Here is a 24,992-nt window from a genome sequence, read left to right on the forward strand (position 1 = left end):
CGGGGGGTTTGATTTATGTTCTATATTTTCTATTTCTATGTTTATTCTAGTTTTCTATTTCTATGTTGTGTTTTTCAATGACCTCCAATTAGAGACAGCTGGTTGTCATTGTCTATAATTGGAGGCCATATTTAAGTGTGTTCGTTTTTCACTTGTGTTTGTGGGTGGTTTTTTCTAGTATAGTCTGTGCACCTTACTGGACTGTTTTCGTCGTTTGTTTTGTTTAAGTGTTTTTCCTTTAATAAAAGAAGAAGATGAGCACTTTACCCGCTGCATTTTGGTCCACTCCTTACGACGCCCATGACAGTGAACTATTTCAAATTGGACAGATCAAATATTTTTCTAATATATGAATACATTTCACATGCATTTCCAGATGCATATTAAAATACATAATAAAAGAATATTGACAGCAGTTTTGAGATTATGATAAGTTTAGGTTAAATATTTCAGGCATTTCTAAGCTGTGTCCTTCAAAAACCATGACGACATTTTACATGTTGATCATGTTAGTGTTAATAATGGCCAGCACATTTCCCACCTTTTTCCCACCTTTTCATGACCTTATGGCTGTTCACACAGCCACCGTAAGAAACCAATTCAGATTTTTTTTCAATATCCAATCTTTTTTCTGACTTTTTACAGTTTTACATGGCTGCATTCACACAGCAGCCCCATTCTGATCTTTTTTTCAATAATTGGTCTTTTGAAGGTTGGTTTGATTCATACGGTCACACTGAAGTGAAATGGTTTTAGCTATAGCTTGGTTATAAAAAACGATGTCTATACTAAAGAGTAGTTCCATTGTTTTTGGGACGACTCGTTTTACAATGTAAGAGTAAATTCCTTAAGGTCTTTTTTGTAAATCAATCAATATTTTTTACCTAAGTCAAGTTTGACACCTTCACTGCTTATATAATGTTCTTAATCAAGCCAACCTTCATTGAAATACACCTCACAGATCAAACAGTCTTTATATCAATAACAGACTGCAGTAACGTATATAAAAACATATATAAAATCAGTCAGAAATTAACACATGAGAAAAAATAACAACATTTGGCATGCATCTTTATCACAAAGAAGTAGTGCTTTTGAAATGGTATATAACCAACTGGAAATTGTAATGGTATAATATTTCTCAATAGCCCATATTTAACTTAAGCTTCTAAAGTTAACTTGTTGATACTGCTTTGTAATATACCTCTCCGGTAAGTTATTGAGAACACATTCTCTCTTTTACAATCAACACCAGGGGTTATCATCGCCTCTGCAGTTAAGGCATGATTCTGCCCTCTCTGAGACCAACTGTACTACAAGTCCCAAGTCTCAGAGAGCAGTGCTATGCAATGCTGTGCTGTCCTGAGCAGTGCTGTCCACTGTAGTGATACCAGCATCCCTTGCCATGGAATAGAAGTGACCCTGTTTGTTGAAGAGAGTGCTGGGAGAGTCAAACTCCACGATCTTCCCAGCATCCAGCACCATCACCCTGAAAGTGTTAGAGAGAGAGGGATGGAGGAAGAGGGAGCGGGAGAAGAGGGAGGAAAGGATGAGTGAGAGTCAACTGTTTCAGAGTTTTTGCCATGCAACAAGATCTGTGTGAAAACTCTTGTCATAAAGTTTGTGTGTGTGTGTCTGCATGTCTAAGTACACAGTAAATCAAGGATAGTTGAAATCACAGTGTTAAAAGAGGGTTAAATTGACTCTACTGGAAGTTATCTTAGCCCTCAAGAGAGTGATACGCTCCCTGGAGTTAGAGTTGATAACTGGAGTTGATTGGGACAGGGTCCTTTTAAAGCCATTTAGTGTCATTTTAACTCCAAAAATATCAGCACCATGACCAGAGTAGTTTTAACACAAAATGGGGATGGGACCATATAAACCCCAACATAGTGTTACATTTGACTCCATAGGAGTGACTATACTGTGTATGTGCATGTGTGTTACCTGCTACTGTCCAGGATGCTGTGGAGTCTGTGTGCAATGGTGAGTACAGTACAATGGGAGAACTCTCGTCGTATGGTTTTCTGGATCAGGTTGTCTGTCTCTAGGTCCACAGCAGCTGTAGCCTCATCCAGAATCAGAATACGAGACTTCCTCAGCAGGGCACGGGCCAGACACAACAACTGTCTCTGACCAATACTGTAATGGAAACGTGCAACCTGTCAAAATACACCAAAAGTATGTGGACACCTGCTCGTCGAACATCTCATTCCAAAATCATGGGCAATAATATGGAGTTGGTCCCCCTTTTGCTGCTATAACAGCCTCCACTCTTCTGGGAAGGCTTTCCACTAGATGATAGAACATTGCTGCAGGGACTTGCTTCCATTCAGCCACAAGAGCACTAGTGAGGCCGGGAACTGATGTTGGGCGATTAGGCTTGGCTTGCAGTCAGGATTCCAATTTATCCCAACGGTGTTCTATGGGGTTGAGGTCGGGGCTCTGTGCAGGACAGTCAAGTTCTTCCACAACGACTTTGACAAACCATTTCTGTATAGACCTCGCTTTGTGCATGGGGGCATTGTCAAGCTGAAACAGGAAAGGGCCTTCCCCAAACTGTTGCCACAAAGTTGGAAGCACAGAATCATCTAGAATGTCATTGTATGCTGTAGCGTTAAGATTTTCCTTCACTGGAATTAAGGGGCCTTGCCCGATCCATGAAAAACGGCCGCAGACCATTATTCCTCCTCCACCAAACTACAGTTGGCACTACGCATTCAGGCAGGTAGCCTTCTTCTGGCATCCACCAAACCCAGATTCGTCCATCTGACTGCCAGATGGTGAAACATGATACATCACTCAAGAGAACGCGTTTCCACTGCTCCACAGTCCAATGGCGGTGGGCTTTACACTACTCCAGCTGACGCTTGGCATTGCGCACGGTGATCTTAGGCTTCTGTGCGGCTGCTCAGCCATGGAAACCCATTTCATGAAGCTCCCGACAAACAGTTGTACTGATGTTGCTTACAGAGGCAGTTTGGAACTCGATAGTGAGTGTTGCAACCGAGGACAGACGATTTTTACGCGTTACGCACTTCAGCACTCAGTGGTGCCGTTCTGTAAGCTTGTGTGGCCTACCACTTTGTGGCTGAGCAGTTATTGCTCCTAGACATTTCCACTTCACAATAACAGCCCTTACAGTTGACCGGGGTAGGTCTAGCAGGGCAGAAATTTGACAAACTGACTTGTTGTAAAGGTGGCATCCTATGACGGTGCCACTTTGAAAGTCACTGAGCTCTTCAACACAGGCCATTCTACTGCCAATGTTTTTCTGTGGCTGTGTGTTCGATTTTATAAAACTGTCAGCAACGGGTGTGGCTGAAATCGCAGAATCCACTAATTTCAAGGCATGTCCAGATACTTTTGGCCATGTAGTGTAGCTTCCAGAATGATCAGATTTGCGTAAAATTGCCTAGACTAGGCTATATAATTCACCACCTGAGGAAGTGGGAACTCAAAACACATAAGATAGATTGCTAACTCTAAATATGATTTTTATGCTAGCCATGTTATTGATTGATTTAACATTATATTTAATGTCCTACAAAAACTTTCCATCGGTAGGCCTAGGCTACTTGATGTACTAGGGGTGTCCCGATCTTGTCATACTCGTAATCGTATCGGTTTTATCACACTTGATACTCTAATCGGATTTACTCATGATCGAAGTGGACTTTAAATGTCGGTAAAGCCTGTACCTCAAGTGCGCATTACTGCTCTATCACTCAGAGTGCATCATAATGTTCCTTCACTCATTCACACACACATTGTTAAAAGACCCCGAAAGATTAAAATGCACATGATTTACTTACTTAGTCCTATTCAGTTATCAACAAAACTTATGCCACATTTGTCATTTTATTTTCGAATGATCTGTTGCACGGTAAACATGCCTGGGCAAAAATAAATAGCAAGCATGGGCTTGGATCATGACATAATGAGAGACGTCAGCAATGGAATAATTATACGGACAGACAAAGTAGGCCTACTAAACAGTGCCAAGTAGACAACCAGTAAACAACCATATGACAGGAAATAACTTGATTGAACAACAATGAGAGCAGAGCGGCTTGTTCTCATCCAATCTTTGCAGCAGGCTCAACCGATACCCCGGCCATTTTCTTTACAGGTAAAAAAACTAGCCAATAGTTGTTTACAGCACGCAGCGCTTCACACTGTTTGAGTGAAAGAGTGAAGCATGCTGGCAGCTGAAAATAACTTTTTTCCGATGACGGATAATTACAAAAAAGAATTCTCAATATCTGTTACAATACTAGTTTTGTCCAAGTACTCGACACACCTCCAGTATTCACAGCAAATGGTGCACTCTGCTCCGCGGGCGCATCATCTGAAAACCACATTACATACTCCGGTTGTAAAGTGGTGCCATTTGCTCAATATTGAGAGTTGAGAAATATGTTTTATACTCAGACAAACCTGACCCTCATCTTTAACAATAACAACAGTAATTACTTTAAAAGCTGTGTTATTCCCTCAATTGCATTTTGCAATGTGGCGCAACCTTCATATGTGTACGCTTATCAGAATGCATCTCTCCCACTTGCGTACCACACTCCCCCGGAGCCCACGGACCAACCCAGGTCGGCTCTCCACAGATAGCTTATGACCTGTCCAAATGCTTTGGCGAAAATGTTTAGAATAGCAGGAAATTAGCTTTAGAAATGCTAAATTCTCTCAGCCTCATTGCAGAATTTGTAAAATAGCATGAGATTAACTATAAAATGGCATTTTCTTCTCTCTGCCCCATGGCCAATATCTGTAGAATTGCAGGAAAATAGCTTTAAAAATGCTAAATTCTATCAGCCTCATGACAAAATGTGTAAAATAGCATGAGATTAGCCATGACACTGACTTTTTTTCTCTTTGATTTCTCCGACAGAATGCCCTGCTTTTATTTCCTCAGATTCACAACAGTAAGTTAGCTTTTTTTAGGTTGCCATTAAACCTTGAAAATAATTATCTTGTAATGTGTTAATTTTCAAATTATAATGAATAAAGGTTGGCAACAGTCAAAATGTTGTCAGATACTGTATATCTGGTCATCATTTGATCTGGCTAGCCAGCTAACAACAAATCAAAACATATATATTTTTTGCCTGGCTTCCTAGATTGACATATTCTAAACACATTTTTTTAAACGGATGGGTTCATTGGTGTTAAAATAGAGCAGGTATTGCCTTGTTTGTTGATCTTTATACAACGGGTGGGTCTAATCCTGAATGCTGATTGGTTAAAACAGCATTCCAGCCAGTGTCTATTCCACAAGGTACCACCGTCTAAATCTATGACGTTAAAATGCGTATTTACTCTGTTGCATCTGACTGCGCAAACCACTGTCTCATCAGCCCAGCCAGGCACTTTATAAACTTGATCTCCACTATAAAAAAGCATCTAGACATTATCTTACATTTATTTTAGACTAACATTTAGTTTTCAACAGCAGAAATGTGCATAAACCTGTCTGTCTCTCTGACATTTGCAACATTGTTTCAATATTCAAATTCAATCTCCAGCTTCCCCATAGTAATGAATGTGTCGGATGTCAGGAGGAGACAGACTGGCTGAGAAACGCTGCCTGCCTAAATCATGAATGAGCTGGCATTATTTCTATGGATATATACAAAGAATTATCAATTGAAAAAAAACGTAAAATGAAACGAAGTGCAGCTAGTTTGCAGTCTCTCCAGCTTCAGTTTGAAGTGATTGCGTTAGCGGTGTTGTTGGCTAGCTCCTCTGAACAACAGTGTCCTGACGAGTGAGCCCGTTGTCTATGCCAGGCCAAATTGTGCCTCATTAGCTCATTGTTATCCAAATAAATGTCACTTGAAAACAGCTTAAACAAATGTAAATGCGTCTACTTTGCTGTTATTCTCACTGCACTTTTTGACGTGACTGTAACTTAGCCATAGTTGGTTAGCTAGCAAGCAAGAGATAAGAACATTGCCAGCCAGTATGGCAATGGAACATTTAGAACGAATGACTGGGTCGCGTCCATAGATACAGAACAAGAAGACTGAACGACTGGGTTGCGTCTCTAGCAACTGAACCAATAGAACGAACGACCAGCCGGGCTTGGGTAGCAACCCTAGATTTGTGTCGGGACTATATCTTGTGAAAGGATGAAATAGTATGAATATATTAATCACAAAAAAAATATATATATATATGTCAATCATTATTTGAATATTACATATTATTTGAGTAACCCATTGTATAAAAGTTATAATGCCCTCGAAGCCGGTGTTTGGAGGATATATTGGCACTAACAACATGGGCCTAACAACACCAGTGCAAATATATCCTCCAAACACTGGCTTCGAGGGTATTATCACTTAAATAATACTAGCTAGCAACGCAGTTCCAACCTGCCTGGCTGCCCATCCAACCAACTAGCAATGGGCAGCTAGCTAACAAGATATTTCTAGTACATAAAATACATTCTTCAAATCGAAGGTGACAGCGTTTCAGTTTCAACGATGTCCTTGTATCTGAAGTGTGCGGGTATGTGAGTGTAACCCACCTGAGGTTCTCTCCCCCCTCTGACACCTCGTGGGTCAGTCCTTCCTGTAACCCTCCCACGTACTCCTTCAAATGGGACAGCTCTAGGACGCGCCAGATCTCCTCATCACTGAAGGTCTCAAACGGGTCCAGGTTCATACGCAGCGTCCCTGAGAACAGCACTGGGTCCTACACACACACACACACACACCGAATGGAGAAACAAATGTCATCATGTCAAAATATAATAAAATTTATGCCATTTATAAGGGTGTGTGTCTGTGGGTGCGTGCGTGCATGTGTGTGTAAGCGTGCATACATGCATTTCTGTGTGTGTTACCTGTGGTATAATAGTGAGTCTGCTCCTGAGGTCATGTAGGCCTAGAGTAGCGATGTCTGTCCCATCGATCAAGATCCGTCCCTCTGCTGCCTCGATGATTCTAAACAGGCAGTTGGTCAGACTGGACTTCCCAGCACCTGTTCGACCCACTATACCGATCTGGACAAGATGGAGAACGTTCAGTAAGACTTTGAGTAATGCTTAATTCTTGTTGCAGATGGGTCGTGACCATAGAGATGTACTAAAGAACAAGTATTAAGCCAAGGTTGGTGGTTTACTGCCACCTGCAGTTATGTAACGTTTGCTTAGAAATTTGTGCCAGTCCTTATGATAAAACAGGCTTTGGACCAAGTGTGCCCTCTGTCCAACTCTGTAGCAGTGACTGATCGTGTCTCTGTGTAGGGTGGCAAGTAGCCTTGCAGTTAAGAGCGTTGGGCCAGTAACAGAAAGTTCACTGGTTTGAATCGCCGAGCCAGGCAAGGTGGTGATATTTGCCGTTCTGCGTTTGAGCAAGGCAGTTAACCAACAACAACTGCTCCCCGGGCGCCGATGCCAAGTGGTATATACCTTTGCTATGGCCTGCATAACCTATTTCCATAAATATGTTATAAACTAAAAACAGAATGCACAAGAACAATGAAGACAGAACTGAGTTTCACCAAAACAATGCAAAATGCCCAGTCAGAAAATATGTTTTTGTTTTTTCTCTCCAATGATCTGGGCCTATTTTTATACCGGACTGTCCGATGTCTAATTATTATTAATGCCTAATTTAAAAAGAAAAATCTCCATTTGATATGAATATGACTTGACCTATTAAGCTACTCTATTCGTTTTCTGCATGCTGAATTTTTCCCGCCGCACTATTTCATTGTTAAAAAATGTATTAATCTAACAAAGTTCTAAGGTGTTTTTGAATCATCTAAAAACATAGTAGACCTAAGGTAATAATGATAGAGAGAACAAACAATAGGAAAATAGAATTAGGAGTTTGAACAAACCTTACAATTGAGCAAAACTTAGGCTATTTTAAGAAACGGAAAGAAATCCCTCCACTCAAAGATGAGTGTCAACCAATTCATGCTTATGTCAATACAGAGCTAGGGTTTTGCCACGGGTTGGGTGGTGCAAAAAATATTTGAGGGGGCCCCCCATATTATTTAGAAATGTACAGTTAGGGCTAATAACTTCAAAAGTAGCTGGTTTCATGAATGCATTAATTGTTTGAATGCTGTCAATCATCATTAAGTAGACTATACCAGTACCCAGATTATCGAGCGCACAGATTGACAAGGCAAAGTGCAACGAGCAGACAAGTCAGAACCATGGAGAAATAATTAGGCCTAGGCTACACCTTGTTATTTAGAATAGTCGGACAGTAAACAAAATAACATCAATCATGCAAGATCAGTTGTCTACACCATAAGCAGCAAACACACCCACATCAATTCGATATCACTTTCTGCAGTCAAGCACAACAAGGAACTGAATCCAATGTGCCTATTAGACTATAGTTTAATTTAATAATCTAATAAAGAATAAACTACTTTTGCTTTGATATGCAATTTAAAAACAAGTTACAGGGAAGAACAGTATAGTCAAAATCAAATGAAATGTTTTATCTTACGTGCTTTGTAAACAACAGGTGTAGACTAACAGTGAAATGCTTACTGTAACGGCTGTCTTCTGTAGAAATGGACCAAGGCGCAGCAGGTATGTGAATACTCATCTTTAATTAAAATAAAGGAGTAGAGCATCCACTTAACAATTCAAACAATATATACGACAGGAACAGTTTTGCAGGCACACAACACGCAGTGCAAAAACAACTACCCACGAAAACCAAACAAACACACACCTACTTATGGGACTCCCAATCAGAGGCAACTAGAAACACCTGCCTCCAATTGAGAGTCCAGCACCCAAAACTACACATAGAAAAACAAACCTAGAACCTATACCAAACTAATACACCCCACTACACCACACACAAAACCCCATAATACAAAACAAATATACCTCTGCCACGTCCTGACCAAATATAATAGAAATAATACCTAAATATTGGTCAGGACGTGACACTTACTTACAAGCCCTGAACCAACAATTCAATTTTAAGAAAAATAAGTGTTGAGAAAGTATTTACAAAAATAAACTGAAGTAAAAAATAAATATATAAAATAAAATATAAAAATAAAGGAGGAAAATAGAGATATATAAATATATACACAGGGGGTACCGGTACAGAGTCAATGTGCGGGGGCACAGGTTAGTCGAGGTAATTGAAGTAATATGTACATGCAGGTAGAGGTAAAGTGACTATGCATAGATAATAAACAGAGTGTAGAAGCAGAGTTAAAATGGGGGTGGGGGGGGCCAATGCAAATAGTCCGGGTAGCAATTTGATTAGCTGTTCAGGAGTCTTATGGCTTCGGGGTAGAAGCTGTTAAGAAGTCTTTTGGACCTAGACTTGGCCCTCCGGTACCGCTTGCCATGCGGTAGCAGAGAGAACAGTCTATGACTAGGGTGGCTGGAGTCTTTGACAATTTTTAGGGCCTTCCTCTGACACTGCCTGGTATAGATGACCTGGATGGCAGGAAGCTTGGCCCCAGTGATGTACTGGGCCGTATGCACTACCATCTGTAGTGCCTTGCGGTCGGAGGCCGAGCAGTTGCCATACCAGGTGGTGATACAACCAATCAGGATGCTCTCGATGGTGCAGCTGTAGAACCTTTTGAGGATCTGAGGACCCATGTCAAATCTGTTCAGTCTCCTGAGCGGGAATCGTTGTCGTGTTGTCGTGCCCTCTTCACGACTGTCTTGGTGTGTTTGGACCATGATAGTTTTTTGATGATGTGGACACCAGCCTCAATGAGAATGGGGGCGTGCGCTGCCCTCCTTTTCCTGTAGTCCATAATCATTTGGCCATACAGTCATGGGTGAACAGGGAGTACAAGAGGGGACTGAGCACGTACCCCTGTGGGGCCCCCGTGTTGAGGAACAGCGTGGCAGATGTGATGTTACCTACCTTTACTAACTGGAAGCGGCCCGTCAGGAAGTCCAGGATCCAGATGCAGAGGGAGGTGTTTAGTTCCAGGGTCCTTAGCTTAGTGATGAGCTTTGAGGGCACTATGGTGTTGAACGCAGAGCTGTAGTCAATGAATAGCATTTTCACGTAGGTGTTCCTTTTGTCCAGGTGGGAAAGGGTATTGTGGAGTGCAATAGAGATTGCATCATCTGTGGATCTGTTGGGGCAGTATGCAAATTGGAGTGGGTCTAGGGTTTCTGGGATAATTGTGTTGATTTGAGCCATGACCAGCCTTTAAAAGCACTTCATGACTACAGATGTGAGTGCTACGGGTCAGTAGTAAATTTAGGCAGGTAATCCATCTTGCCCTGCGGCCTTGTGAATGTTGACCTGTTTAAAGGTCTTACTCACATCGGTTACAGAGAGCGTGATCACACAGACATCCGGAACAGCTTTACATTTACGTCATTAAGCAGACGCTCTTATCCAGAGCGACTCACCTTATGATATCCAGTGGAACAACCACTTTACAATAGTACATGTATATCTTTTTTGGGGGGGGGGGATTAGAAGGATCACTTTATCCTATCCCAGGTATTTCTTGAAGAGGTGGGGTTTCAGGTGTCTCCGGAAGGTGGAGATTGACTCCGCTAGCCTGGTGTTGTGAGGGAGCTTGTTACACCATGCTTCAGTGTCGCTTGCTTCAAAGCGAGCATAGAAGTTATTTAGTTTGTCTGCTAGGCTCGTGTCACTGGGCAGCTTCCCTTTGTAGTCCGTAAAAGTTTGCAAGCACTGCCACATCTTACGAGCGTCGGAGCTGGTGTAGTACGATTCAATCTTAGTCCTATTTTGATGCTTTGCATGTTTGATGGTTCGTCGTAGAGGGCATAGCGGGATTTCTTATGAGTGTCCGGGTTAGGGTCCCGGTCCTTGAAAGCGGCAGTTCTACCCTTTAGCTCAGTGCAGATGTTCTACCTCAGGTGAGCAAAAGCTAGAGACTTCCTTAATATTAGATTGTGTGAAACAACTCGACGAAACACAATATATTAGTTTTTAAGTCCCGTTGGTAGGATAGTCTTGATCGGAGCTCATTTTATTATCCGATAATTGCACATTGGCTAATAGAACTGATGGTAAAGCTGGATTACTCACTCGCCGTCGGATCCTTGCAAGGCACCTTGACCGACGTCCCCGATATCTCTGTCTCTTCTTCATGCGAATGGCGGGGATTTTGGCCATGTCAGGTGTCTGAAATAAATCCTTTGCGTCCGACTCGTTAAAGAGTCTCATAGCAAAGGGTCTGAATACTTATGTAAATAAGCTTTTTCTGTTTTTTATTTGTAAGCTATTTGCAAAAATGTAAAAAAAAAATATATATATATATATATATTTTTCACTTTCTCGTTATGGGGTATTTGTGTATAGATTGCTGAGTATTTTTTCTTCATTTAATCAATTTTAGAATAAGGCTGTAACTTAACAAAATGTGGAAAAAGTCTAGGGGTCTGAATACTTTCCGTAGGCACTGTACACCCACCCACGCATGCACACACAAACACACTTTTTCAGTGTTCATAATGTCATGTGTTGCTCTTTCTTTCTCTCGCAGCCAACTTTTCAAGTACAAACTTTCTTTCTCGTCCTTTCTCTGTTACTTTAACATACAAGAACACAAACACTGGCTGTTCTTAAATATAAACTGGGTGGTTCATGCCCTGAATGCGGATTGGCTGAAAGCCGTGGTATATCAGACCCAGTGGCGGTCGGTGCCATTTAAGATGAGGGAGGATGATTGTTTTTAGCCTTATTTTTTATTAAAGCATTTTGGATAACTGTCATTAATATTCCATTCACCCAGCTCAATGTAACATCGATAGGTTTGGCTACTACATGATACTAAATTCTCCCTATACCCATCATGAGGATGCTACAACCTAGGTTATGAATGAAAGTTTACAACGTACGCTAGGTGCACAGGTGGAGAGGAATTTGAGTAATCAATGTGACAGACAGACACATTCAATACCACCTTGCACACTCTTGCCTGCATGTAGCTGATCTAGGGTGTAATCATTATTCCAACAATTGCAAGCAATAGTTTATATTGGACAAATTCAGGTATGTTTCTCCTCGTTTCGTTACATTTACTTCCGTTTAAAAAATGTTTTTCAACAGAATCAGTGGAAGGAATGCACCCCCTCACACACAAACAGAGTTCACTTTCATAGCAGCCGCATACATACGGAATTAGATCTTTGATTGTTGTATAATTTCTTCTCGCATCTACGCTCTCTTCCTCACACCTTTTCCCTCCCTTTTGTGGACCTCAGTGCCAAAACTTCATATCATAAATGCTAACTGCTACACACAGCCTACATTGTTGTCACCATATTATAACATCATAGTTAACATGGCTACTAAAACTAACACGTTAGTAAACCCACTACAATCATGTAGTACAGTGTTTAGCAGTTACACCGACGTGCCCCTGTGGCAATAAATTAATAAAACCAAAAGCTTATCTTGACTTCGAAGAGTTCCAGTGTTGGAGTGCTATTGAGGCTACTGTAGACCATTGCAAAACAATGTGTTTTAATCAATTATTTGGTTACATGATAATGTTTTTAGTTAGTATGTTTTTTTTTCACTATTTAAATGTTTCTGAAATTGGTCCTCCCATTCCTCCACTGATCACACCGTATACCACAGGTATTTTTACTCTTAATTACGTTGGTAACCAGTTTATAATAGCAATAAAGCACCTCAGGGGTTTGTGGTATACTGTATGGCCATTACACAATGGCTTAGGGTTGTATTCAGCCACTCTGCGTTGCATCCTGCATAAGAACAGCCCTTGGCCTTATTGCTTAAGTATATTCTGGACTCAATCTAGGATTTCAGAGTTCTCAAGTTGACCCTAATTCGCTGTGCTGTGTTGACCCTGAATCAATGTTGTGACAGCAGTACGGTGCTCTCTCTCTTGCTTGCGTTCTCCTAGATATAGCATGCACATATGGTACAGTAAAAAAATACCGTTCAAAAGTTTGGGGCCACTGAGAAATGTCCTTGTTTTTGAAAGAAAAGCTAATTTTTTGTCCATTAAAATAACATCAAATTGATCAGAAATACGGTGTAGACATTGTAAATGTTGTTAATGACTATTGTAGCTGGAAACGGCAGATTGTTTATGGAATATCTACATAGGCGTACACAGGCCCATTATCAACAACCATCACTCCTGTGTTCCAATGGCACGTTGTGTTAGCTAATCCAAGTTTATCATTTCAAAAGGCTAATTGATCATTAGAAAACCCTTTTGCAATTATGTTAGCACAGCTGAAATCTATTGTTCTGATTAAAGAAGCAATAAAACTGTCTTTCTTTAGACTAGTTGAGTATCTGGAGCGTCAGCATTTGTGGGTTTGATTACAGACTCAAAATGTCTAGAAACAAAGACCTTTCTTCTGAAACTTGTCAGGCTATTCTTGTTCTGAGAAATTAAGGCTATTCCATGCTAGAAATTGCCAAGAAACTGAAGATCTCATACAACGCTGTGTACTACTCCCTTCACAGAACAGCGCAAACTGTCTCTAACCAGAATAGAAAGAGGAGTGGGAGGCCCCGGTGCACAACTGAACAAGAGGACAAATACATTAGAGTGTCTAGTTTGAGAAACAGATGCCTCACAAGTACTCAACTTGCAGCTTCAAAGAAAAAGCCATATCTCAGACAAGCCAATAAAAAGAAAAGATTAAGATGGGGAAAAGAACAGACAGAGGAACTCTGCCTAGAAGGCCAGCATCCCGGGGTCGCCCAAACTTTTGAACGGTAGTCTATATAAGTATTCACCCCCCCCGGACGTTAATTGTTCTACAAATTGGGAATTAAATTGATTTAAATGATTTTTTTTGTCACTGATATACACAAAAAGCTTTGCAATGTCCTTCCTGTCCTGTCAGTTAGGAAGAACGACTGTATCTTTGTTGTGTTTTGGTGGTTTGATCTGCAGCCTAATTATTAATTTGACATTGCTTAAAGGGATATTCAGTGTCTGATTTGTTATTTTGACCCATCTACCAATTGCTGCACTTCTTTATGAGTGAGGCATTATGTAACGACGGTCGTCAGGAATGGACCAAGGCGCAGCGGGTTGAGTGCTCATAATTAACTTTTTAATGAAAACACTTATACAAACAAAACAAAACGATGGACGACGAATACAGACAACCTCCCACAAATTACAAACACATCCTAATATATAGGACTCTCAATCAAAGGCAACTAGACAACACCTGCCTTCAATTGAGAGTCCACACCCCAATTAACTAAACATAGAAACAGACTAACTAGAAAGAACATAGACTAACAGAGCAGTGACCAAAAAAACCCGGAATACATAAATCAACTACCCTCTACATAATACACACACCCCGAACCACATAAACCAAATACCCTCTGCCACGTCCTGACCAGCCTACACTAACAAAATAACCCTCATACTGGTCAGAACGTGACAGATTATGTCATACAGAGTGAGACCATTAAACATATGATTTTTTTAAGCCAATTTTTACTCCTGAACTAATTCAGGCTTGCTATAACAAAGGGGGTGAATAATATATTTTAGTTGTTTATTTTGTATTACTTTGCAAACATTTATAACATTATTATTTTCACTTAGATATTATAGATAATATTTTGTAGATCAATGACAAAAACAACAATTAAATCCATTTCAATACCACTTTGTAACACAACAAAATGTGAAAAAGTCCTGGGGGGTGAATACTTATTATAGGTCCCATTAGTTTTCTTTGCACGTAGACTGTTATTTACATTGTTTCTTTGTCGACATGGTATGTGAAATATGATACCAGACAGCGGGGTCAAAATTATTGACAACCTTGATAAAGATTAGCAATAATGACTGTTTGAACCCTACCTATTTGAGGAAAATGTATAGTATTTGTTAAACAAAATCTCTTTCTCTGAGCAATTGTATTAGTATAAAAAAATATAATAATTTACAAAAAATGTGCATACAATATAGCTCTGTATTTGAATTATTAATTTTATACAGTCATTATTGCTAAACTTTATCAAGGGTGTAAATCATTTCGGACCCCACTGTATGTGTAGTGTCTGACGCTGGTCTCTCTCACCCACCTTCTCTGTGCTGTCGATGTCGCAGGTGATCCCATGCAGCACCAAGTCCAGTTCAGGTCGGTAGCGGACCTTGAAGTTTTCGAACCTCAGCCTCCCAGCCTCAGGCCACTTCTCTGGTGGTCGTATCTCTGACACCCAGTCCGCCTGTTCAAACACACATACACGTTTTATATACAACTCCACCTAACAAAAACACACACACGTAGCACACACACGTTTACTAAAACTAGCTTAAGAAAGCTGTCACACGGAAATGGATCAGCACACGCTTGTTCTAAAACATTGTGTCTTGAAGCATTGGGCTAAAGCCAGAAGTGATGTGCAGCTCGTAACTAGACCTCGTTTCAAAGGCATCAGTAAGCAGTCTTATTTTCTGGGTCCTGTGTGGCTCAGTTGATAGAACATGACTCTTGCAATGCCAGGGTTGTGGGTTTGATTCCTACGGGGACCAGTACAAATACAAATGTGTGAACTCACTACTGTCAATCGCTCTGGATAAGAGCATCTGATAAATGACTAAAATGTGAAGTTGCATGCAGAGTAATCACAAATGTACATTGTTTGAAGCACACTTTTATAAGTCTCAGTCACAAATGACAGCTCGAATAACAAGACCCCTATGATGAACAATAGGTTTGTAGAATCATGATTTATTTCAGGTTTTTAGTTCATCGTTCGCTGGTAGGGGATCCTACGTGCCCTGGGCATTACTGAATCAAAAGAACGAATTAGTCGTTCCATTGACTGAACGAGTTAAAAAGATCAGTCAGTAAAAAGAGCCAAACTTCCCATCACTAAAAGACAGTTTATGGTCCAAGTTGATGACACAGTGTTTCTATACTGTAAGTCACAGAACAGACATGTGTTCACTGTCTATTTAACATCAGGCTGTTCACAAGCAGTATGGTTTTCAAATTCAACGTATTCTACACTCAGCTCAAACAAGGTCTCATTCTATACCTGCAAAGCCTTGTCAGGAAATGCTTCCCACTGGGAACACTACGTAATTTCAACATGGATAACTGGGTAATATTTGGTTGAGACATTGGTCAATGAGATTACACCCACTCAAAAAGATAGTTGAATTTTCAACCATCTAAAAGCACAACCAAATTCCAATGGAAATTCTGTCTGCTTTTTAGCTGGTTTAGCTGTCACCCAAATTTCTATCACTGTCACACCCTGATCTGTTTTCCCTGTCTTTATGCTTGTCTCCACCCCCCTCCACGAGTCGCCCATCTGCCCCATTATACCTGTGTTCTCTGTTGCCAGTCCGTCTTGTCTTGTCTTACCAGCATGCTTTCCCATCTTCCTGTTCCTCAAGTTTCGTTTTCTAGTTTTCCCGGTTCTGACCATTCAGCCTGCCCTGACCCCATGCCTGCCGGCCATCCTGTACCTGCCTGACTCTGACCTAATCACAAACCTCTGCTTGTCCTCCACCTGCCCATTGCCTGCCTCGTGTTTATAATAAATGATCTGAGAACTGTACTATCCGCCTCCTGTGTCTGCATCTAAGTCATATCCTGAGTCATGATAGTACGAACTGGCCATGACTGACCCAGCAGACTCGAACCAGCTCCACAATGTCGTCTCCTCCCAGGGAGCCACCATTGCAAGGCACAAGTTACTTCAAGGCCTTCTGGAAGGATTCCAGACCTTGGCGGACCGCCAGGACTGTGCTTTCAACATATTGCTGGAGCAATTCCACGGTTTGTCTGTGAGGCAACCCGCCAATACAGTAACCCCCAGACTGTCAATTACCCCGCTACCAGCGGTGTTTCTACCCCGTCTTCCCAAGAACTCCACTTACCTCCTCTGGAGCGCTACGCTGGAGATCCCGGATCCTGCAGGGCATTTCTCTCCCAGTGTTCCCTCATCTTTGAACTGCAGCCCTCTTCATTTCCCTCGGATCGCTGGAGGATAGCGTACGTGATAACGCTGAAGTCCGGGAGGGCTCTTGACTGGGCTACGGTGGTGTGGGAGAAACAATCCACCGTTTGCCTCAGACTGGAGGAGTTTGTGGCGGGGGTACGTAAAGTGTTAGATTCTCCGTTGTCCGGGAGAGATGCGGCCCGTAAGCTGCTCCAAATACGCAAGGATTCCCGTAGTGTGGCAGAGTATGGGGTGGATTTTCGCACGTTGGCAGCTGAGAGTGCCTGGAAACCGGAAGCCCTGTTCAACGCATTCTTTCACAGATTATCGGAGGTGATTATAGACGAGCTCGTAGCCTGCGAGCTGCCGCTGGACCTCGACTCCCTCATAGCCTTGACCATCCGGATCGATGGGCGGCAATGGCAATGTAAAGGGAGTCTGTTCCCTTTCGCCGACGCTTGTCCTCGATTTACACCTTGCCTCCGAGAAATCCCCGAAGCCCACATTTCCGAGTGAATCTGATGTCGCCCGAGTTCCCTCGGAGGTCACGAGGGCTGTCGAGTCGTCTCCTCCGGAGACCATGCAACTGGGCAGGGCTAGATTGTCTCCGCTTACGCTTATGCAGATTTAACACCCAGAGCTGTCTGTATTGTGGAACTACGGGACATTCTTTATCTACCTGCCCATTAAAGAACCAGGCTCATCAAGTAGGTACTAGTACGCTGATGAGCAGTACGCTGATGAGCAGTACGCTGATGAGCAGTACGCTGATGAGCAGTACGCTGATGAGCAGTACGCTGATGAGCAGTACGCTGATGAGCAGTACGCTGATGAGCAGTACGCTGATGAGCAGTACGGGGAGTTTCCCATCTTCCATTTCTCGTACCCCTCTCCATGCTACCCTGTTGTTGGGTGACCGGTCCAAATCTCTTCGGGTGCTCATAGTCTCTGGGGCCGACGAGAGCCTTATGGACGCTACCATGTTGTCGGAGCTAGGAATCCCTACACAACCCCTCTCCATTTCATGGATGTCAGAGCATTGGATGGGTGCTCTATTGGCAGAGTTACCCACACTACGTGTCCCATTAACTTTAGTGTCGGGTAATCACAACGAGTCTATGCAGCTCCTGCCCATCGGATCCCCTCATGCACCTGTGGTTTTGGGGTTTTCCTGGCTCCAGAGGCATAATCTGCAGATTGACTGGGTTACTGGTTCTATCCATGCGCATTGCCTGAAGTCGGCGCTGCCTGCCCCAGGACGTCTTCCTGTGGGCTTGGGAAAGGCCCCGGACCTCTCTGCCATTCCTGCGGAGTACCAGGACCTCCAGGATGTTTTCAGCAAGGCAAGTGCCACCTCACTTCCTCCGCATCGGCCCTATGACTGCGCCATCGACCTTCTACCGGGCACTACACCGCCTCAGGGGCAGCTTTATTCCCTGTCAAGGCCGGAGACCAAGGCGATGGAGGTGTATATTGAGGACTCCCTGGGACATCTGCAGGGGGTATCCGTCCATCTGCCTCCCCCACCAGCACAGGGTTCTTCTTTGTGGAGGACAAAACCCTGCATCTGTGTATCGACTACAGGGGCCTGAATGACATCACAGTTAAAAACCGTTAACCGCTTCCACTCATCGCCTCGGCTTTCAAGGCTATCTAGAGGGCTACCATCTTCTCCAAGTTGGCCCTCCACTGACCATCTGGTAGGGATTCAGAAAGGGGATGAGTGGAAGTCCGCCTTTAACATGGCTAGCGGGCACTACGAATACCTGGTGATGCCATTCGGACTGACCAACACTCCTGCTGTGTTCAAGGCCCTGGTAAACGACGTTCTCCAGGACATGTTGAACAGGTTCGTATTCGTCTACCTGATGACATCCTCGCGTTTTCCCATTCGGCTCAAGAACATGTCCTCCATGTCAGACAAGTCCTGCAGCATCTTCTGGAGAACCAGCTGTTCGTCAAAGCGAAAAAATGCAAATTCCATTGCTCCATCTCCTTCCTTGGGAACATCATAGCTGCAGGCAACATACAGATGGATCCTGAAAAAGTGAAAGCGGTGGTGGATTGACCGCAATCCACCTCCAGAGTGTAGCTGTAACGCTTCCTTGGGTTCGCCAATTTCTACCACCGGTTCATCCGGGGCTACAGCTCCAAGGCTTCCCCCCTGTCAGCGCTCACCTCTCCCAAGGTCCCGCTTACGTGGTCTCCAGCTGCATACCAGGCATTCTTGGACCTTAAGCACCAATTCCTAATCCATCCAGATCCGTCCTGGCAGTTCGTGGTGGAGGTCGATGCATCGGATGTCGGAGTGGGGACTGTCCTGTCCCAGCATTCGGCCCAAGACCAAACGCTGCATCCCTGCGCTTTCCTCTGCCATCGTCTCAACCCCACAGAAAGGAATTACGGCATGGGTAACTGGGAACTACTTGCGGTGAAGATGGCATTGGAGGAGTGGAGGCACTGGTTAGATGGGGCGGAACACACATTCATAGTATGGACAGATCACAAAAACCTGGAATATCAATGCACCGACAAGCGCCTCAACTCCAGGCAAGCTCAATGGGTCCTGCTCTTCACCCGATTCAACGTCACCATCTCCTACCGCCCGGAGTCCAAGAATGTGAAGCCGGACGCACTGTCATGCCACTTCTACGCCATGGCCTCTGGTTGGGGTATGTACGTACGGTTATTGTGGGGATGACGTCATAGATGCACTTATTGACGAAGCCAGTGACTGATGTGGTGTACTCCTCAATGCCATCGGAAGAATCCTGGAACATATTCCAGTCTGTGCTAGCAAAACAGTCCTGTAGCTTAGCATCTGCTTCATCTGACCACTTTCTTACTGATAGAATCAATGGTGTTTCCTGTTTTAGTTTTTGTTTGTAAGCAGGAATCAGGAGGATAGAATTATGGTCAGATTTGCCAAATGGAGGGTGAGGGAGAGCATTGTACGTGTCTCTGTGTGTGGAGTAAAGGTGGTCTAGAGTTTTTTTCCCCTCTGGTTGCACATTTAACATGCTGGTAGAAATGAGGTAAAACAGATGACTTTTCCTGCATTAAAGTCCCCGGCCACTAGGAGCGCCACCTCGGTGAGTGTTTTCCTGTATACAGCTCATTGAGTGCCGTCTTAGTGCCAGCATCGGTTTGTGATGGTATGTAGACAGCTACGAAAAATACAGATAAACTCTTGGTAAATGGTGTGGTCTACAGCTTATCATGAGATACTCTACCTCAGGCGACAAAACCTTGAGACTTCCTTAGATTTCATGCACCAGCTGTTGTTTGCAAATATACATAGACCGCAACCCCTTGTCTTACCAGAAGCCGCTGTTCTATCCAGCCGAAAAAGCTTAAAACCCACCCTGTATGTTAATAATGTCGTCATTCAGCCATGACTCGGTGAAACATAAGATATTACAGTTTTTAAATGTCCCATTGGTAGGATATACGTGATCGTAGTTTGTCTATTTTATTATCGATTGATTGTACGTTGGCTAATAGGACTGATGGTAAAGGTAGAATACGCTCTCGGTGACGGATCCTAACAAGGCACCCGGATCTTCGTCCACAATACCTCCGTCTCTTTCTCCATCGAATTACGGGGATGAGGGCCTTGTCAGGTGTCTGAAGTAAATCCTTCATGTCTGACTCGTTGAAGAAAAAGTATTCCTCCAGTATGGGGTGAGTAATTGCTGTCCTGAAATCTAGAAGCTCTTTTCGGTCATATGACATGGTGGCAGAATCATTATGTACAAAATAACTTACAAATAACGCAAAAAAACATAATAGCACAATTGGTTACAGGATCGTAAAACGTCAGTTTTAAAACTAAAGTAAACTAAAGTTTTATACCTGTGTTCTCGGTTTGCCAGTTAGTTTTGTTCATCAAGCCTACCAAAGTAATTTAGTCAATATACTTAGTTCTTAATTTACCCAAGGCCTTACGAGACACTAACGATACACCATCACTGGCTGTAGTCATGTTCAACATTTAATGCCACAACACAACAGATTAGATAAACTGACACTCTCACTCATGGTTGCACAAAAAGAGCTGTGAGCAAACCATGCCCCAAAATATTCTAATGAGCTGCTGCCCCTAAATTTGAATTATCCCTAAAAGAGGAAAGAACCATTTTCTTAAAGCTGCAATATGTAACTTTTTGGGCAAACCGACCAAACTCACAAATGTGAGTTTTAATGTATACAGTTGAAGTTGGAAGTTGACATACACCTTAGCCAAATACATTTAAACTCAGTTTTTCACAATTCCAGACATTTAATCCAAGTAGAAAATTCCCTGTTTTAGCTCAGTTAGGATCACTACTTTATTTAAAAAATGTGAAATGTCAGAATAATAGAGATAATGATTTATTTCAGTTTTTATATCTTTCATCACATTCCCAGTGGGTCAAACGTTTACATACACTCCATTAGTATTCGGTAGCATTGCCTTTAAATTGCTTAATTTGGGTCAAATGTTTTGGGTGAAATAATCTGTCTGTAAACAATTGTTGGAAAAATGACTTGTGTCATGCACAAAGTAGATGTCCTAACCGACTTGCCAAAACTATAGTTTGTTAACAAGACATGTGGAGTGGTTGAAAAATTATTTTTAATGACTCCAACCTAAGTGTGTGTAAACTTCCGACTTCAACTGTATCTGTCATTCTCATTGAACACACACAGACCTCATTCTCTATCTCCGTGTACTCGCTGACTCTCTCCACAGCTACGATGTTGGTCTCCAGTTCTGATGTCATCCTCACCAGCCAGTTCAGGGTCTGGGTCACCTACATATCAGGGGTTAGGGTCATTACCATCAAATCATCATCACTTTATTATCATTCCATCATCCATAAAATCCATTAAGTGCTTTTAACAAATACTCATTTGTCAGGGAGTACTCAACAGTAATCCAGGCCTTAACCCTGATTCATCTCCTTACATAATAATACATTAGTATTTTTCATCACAAGATAATCTCAAAGTGCAAACAAAATAAAGTAATAATAATATTATATTCAGTATGTATGACCATTAAAGTACCACTGGGGCCTTCAGTTTAACAGAACTGAATCAGAGTTCAGGTTGGTTAGATGTTTATACAATGGCACTTACATTTGAGAGCATCTACTCTTGACATTTACAGTATGCTATATGTGACTTCTGCTGTCAGAATATGATGATCGCATATAAAAGACAGGTCTAGATGCACACCTCACATTGGCTGTGTTTACACAGGAAGCCCAATTCTGATATTTTTCCACAATATTTGTTTTAAATAACTGGGCAAAAGATCAGAATTGAGCTGCATGTGTAAACGCAGCCAGAGTGTTGTGAAGGGTCATAGCACTAACAGGACACCTAATTGCTCCCAATTACCCCAGGCCACACCTGTTTTCTACTCCCTAGTCACCTCTTCTCTACTGTCACCCCTCTCAGTTCCCTATATAAACAGAATATACAGTATATGTTAAGCCCATATTTCCCCCATAGCCACCTGGCAGTACACTGCCATGAATTCACCGTTTCTGTTTCTGTTTAATGTTTCCGTTTTGTATCTCATCCAACCTCCCTCCCTACCGGCCCTCTGTGTTCATGTTCAACTCTAAACCTGGATTCCTGATCTCCATCTCCTTATTCTGACCGATACCATGGTGGCAGCTCAAACCCTAAACCAGTTAGTCCTTTGAAATACCTCACAGTCCTTCCTTCATTTTACTGAGATTTGACCATTGAAAGCACAACTCAACCATCCTCAACAAAGCACTTCTCTCTCCGGTATAGTACAGTGAATTGAGAGATAAATAATCGGTTCCCCAAGGTCATATTCAGTAGGCACAACACAGAAGAATAGTGTGTGTGTGTGTGTGTGTGTGTGTGTGTGTGTGTGTGTGTGTGTGTGTGTGTGTGTGTGTGTGTGTGTGTGTGTGTGTGTACTCACATTGAGGGCATAAGAGATGGAGAGGCCGACCAGGCCACTGTCCAGAGAGTCCCGGGCAATGACAGCAAGCAGAGCTGAGAAAAACACTACCAGGTTACCAAGGAACTCTAGACGGATGGCCAGCCACCTGCAGGACAGAAAGACAGGCATTACAGACAGACGGACGATGAAGGCAGGCAGACAAACACAGCACAGCTGGCCCTTAGATGTACACAGAGAGCTAACATTAATAATATGCATGTCAGTCTCTCCTGGCTCAAAGTGGAGGAGAGATTGACTTCATCACTACTTGTATTTGTGAGAGGTATTGACATGTTGAATGCACCAAGCTTTCTGTTTGAACTACTGGTACACAGCTCAGACACCCATGCATACCCCACAAGATATGCCACCAAGATATGCCAGGTCTCTTCACAGTCCCCAAGTCCAGAACAGACTATGGGAGGCGCACAATACTACAAAAGAGCCATGACTACATGGAACTCTATTCCACAACTCATGCAAGCAGTAAAATTTGATAAAGAAACATAAAAATACACCTTATGGAACAGCGGGGACTGTGAAGCAACACAAACAAAGGCACAGACACATGCATACAAACACACAATAACGTACGCACAATACACACACGTACGCATGGACTTTGTGTTGTAGATATGTGGTAGTAGAGTAAGGGTCTGAAGGCACACGTGTTGAGAAATCTGTTGTGAATGTATTGTAATGTTTTTAAAATTGTATAACTGCCTTAATTTTGCTGGAGCCCAGGCAGAGTAGCTACTGCCTTGGCAGCGGCTAATGGGGATCCATAATAAATACAAATACAAATAGTAATGGCTGGAACGGAATAAATTGAATGGTATCGAACACATGGTTTCCATGTGGTTGATACTATTCCATTCACTCCATTCCAGCCATTATTATGAGCCGTCCTCCCCTCAGCAACTTCCTGTGAGACAGAGAGACAAGACTGACAAGACTGACAAGACAGACAGACATTTAGTCAAACATCAGACATCACAGATTCACCGTAACATTTCAGACAGAATGGAACTGCATATTATACAGTGCTGTTTTGACATGAACAAAACTGAATGTGTTCCTGACCTGTTCGAGACTATCCACGGGTAGACTGACTTGAGGTTTTCATCAATTACTTTCTCGTTGTGTTTGAGGAAGCGGTCCTGGTGTCCATAGGCCCGGATGACCGACAGACCAGACACTGTCTCTCCAAAGTGAGAGTAGATAGGAGACCGAGACACAGAGTCCAGACGACGCAGCTGCCGTGAGCTTGCCACGTAGAAACGCTGAGGGGAGAGAGTGGATGGAGGAGTGAAGGAGAGAGAAAATAAAATGATTCACAAATCATATAATGAAGTGGCACTGACCACGTTTAGATGCACACCAATATCCCGTTATTATTCGGGATACTCAAGTATTCTGTTTTTGTGTTGACGCATATAAACATCATATCCCGTTTACAAAAACCCAAATAAGCTCCTATCCCTGTTTTGAGAAACCCAAATAAGATGCCTGGGATATGCTGATCTTAGACGGACACTGCGACACGTGAACATCTTATCCCGCTTAACGTAGTTTTGTCACGTCCTGACCATAGAAAGCTGTTATTTTCTATGGTAGAGTAGGTCAGGGCGTGACAGGTTTTTTTTCTAGTTAAGATTTTCTAGTTTTTGTATTTCTATGTTGTTGTTTTTTGGGATGATCTCCAATTAGAGGCAGCTGGTCATCGTCGTCTCTAATTGGAGGACATAATTAAGTAGTTGTTTTTCCCACCTGGGTTTGTGGGAGATTGTTTTTGAGTTAGTGTATGTTTCACCTCTTTGTCACGGTTTGTTGTTTTGTATGTATTGCATAGTTTCACAGTTTAATAAAGAAAATGTGGAACGATACACATGCTGCGCTTTGGTCCGCTCCATCATACGACAACCGTGACAAGTTTTTGCGGTTTGCGCAGGCTCAGTTTTGCATAATATCACCTTTGAAGTTCGGATGGGAACAGTAATAGTTGGAATAGTAACTGAAGTCTGAACACTGACTGTAGGCCTCCTATTACAGTATTAACTCCTACAGAATTAAGTGTTTCTTGGCATAAAATT

The 24,992-nt window shown here is 42.5% G+C and overlaps 1 protein-coding gene across 1 annotated transcript in view; it reads right to left on the reverse strand.

Annotated features, from left to right (window-relative positions):
- Positions 1–955: 955 nt before the first annotated feature.
- The window catches only part of abcc2 (ATP-binding cassette, sub-family C (CFTR/MRP), member 2), a 57,594-nt gene continuing 33,557 nt past the window's right edge, over positions 956–24,992 (reverse strand). The window contains exons 25-32 of the mRNA XM_045700688.1: positions 23,983–24,182; positions 22,879–23,005; positions 21,623–21,724; positions 15,057–15,200; positions 6,863–7,021; positions 6,545–6,711; positions 1,948–2,142; positions 956–1,489 (exon numbers count right to left, since the gene is read on the reverse strand). Coding sequence (XP_045556644.1) covers positions 1,330–1,489; positions 1,948–2,142; positions 6,545–6,711; positions 6,863–7,021; positions 15,057–15,200; positions 21,623–21,724; positions 22,879–23,005; positions 23,983–24,182 — 1,254 coding nt within the window. The 3' untranslated portion in view covers positions 956–1,329. The remainder of the gene's footprint in view (positions 1,490–1,947; positions 2,143–6,544; positions 6,712–6,862; positions 7,022–15,056; positions 15,201–21,622; positions 21,725–22,878; positions 23,006–23,982; positions 24,183–24,992) is intronic.

Source organism: Salmo salar, chromosome ssa18, assembly GCF_905237065.1.
Source record: "Salmo salar chromosome ssa18, Ssal_v3.1, whole genome shotgun sequence".
Lineage (NCBI taxonomy): Eukaryota > Metazoa > Chordata > Actinopteri > Salmoniformes > Salmonidae > Salmo > Salmo salar.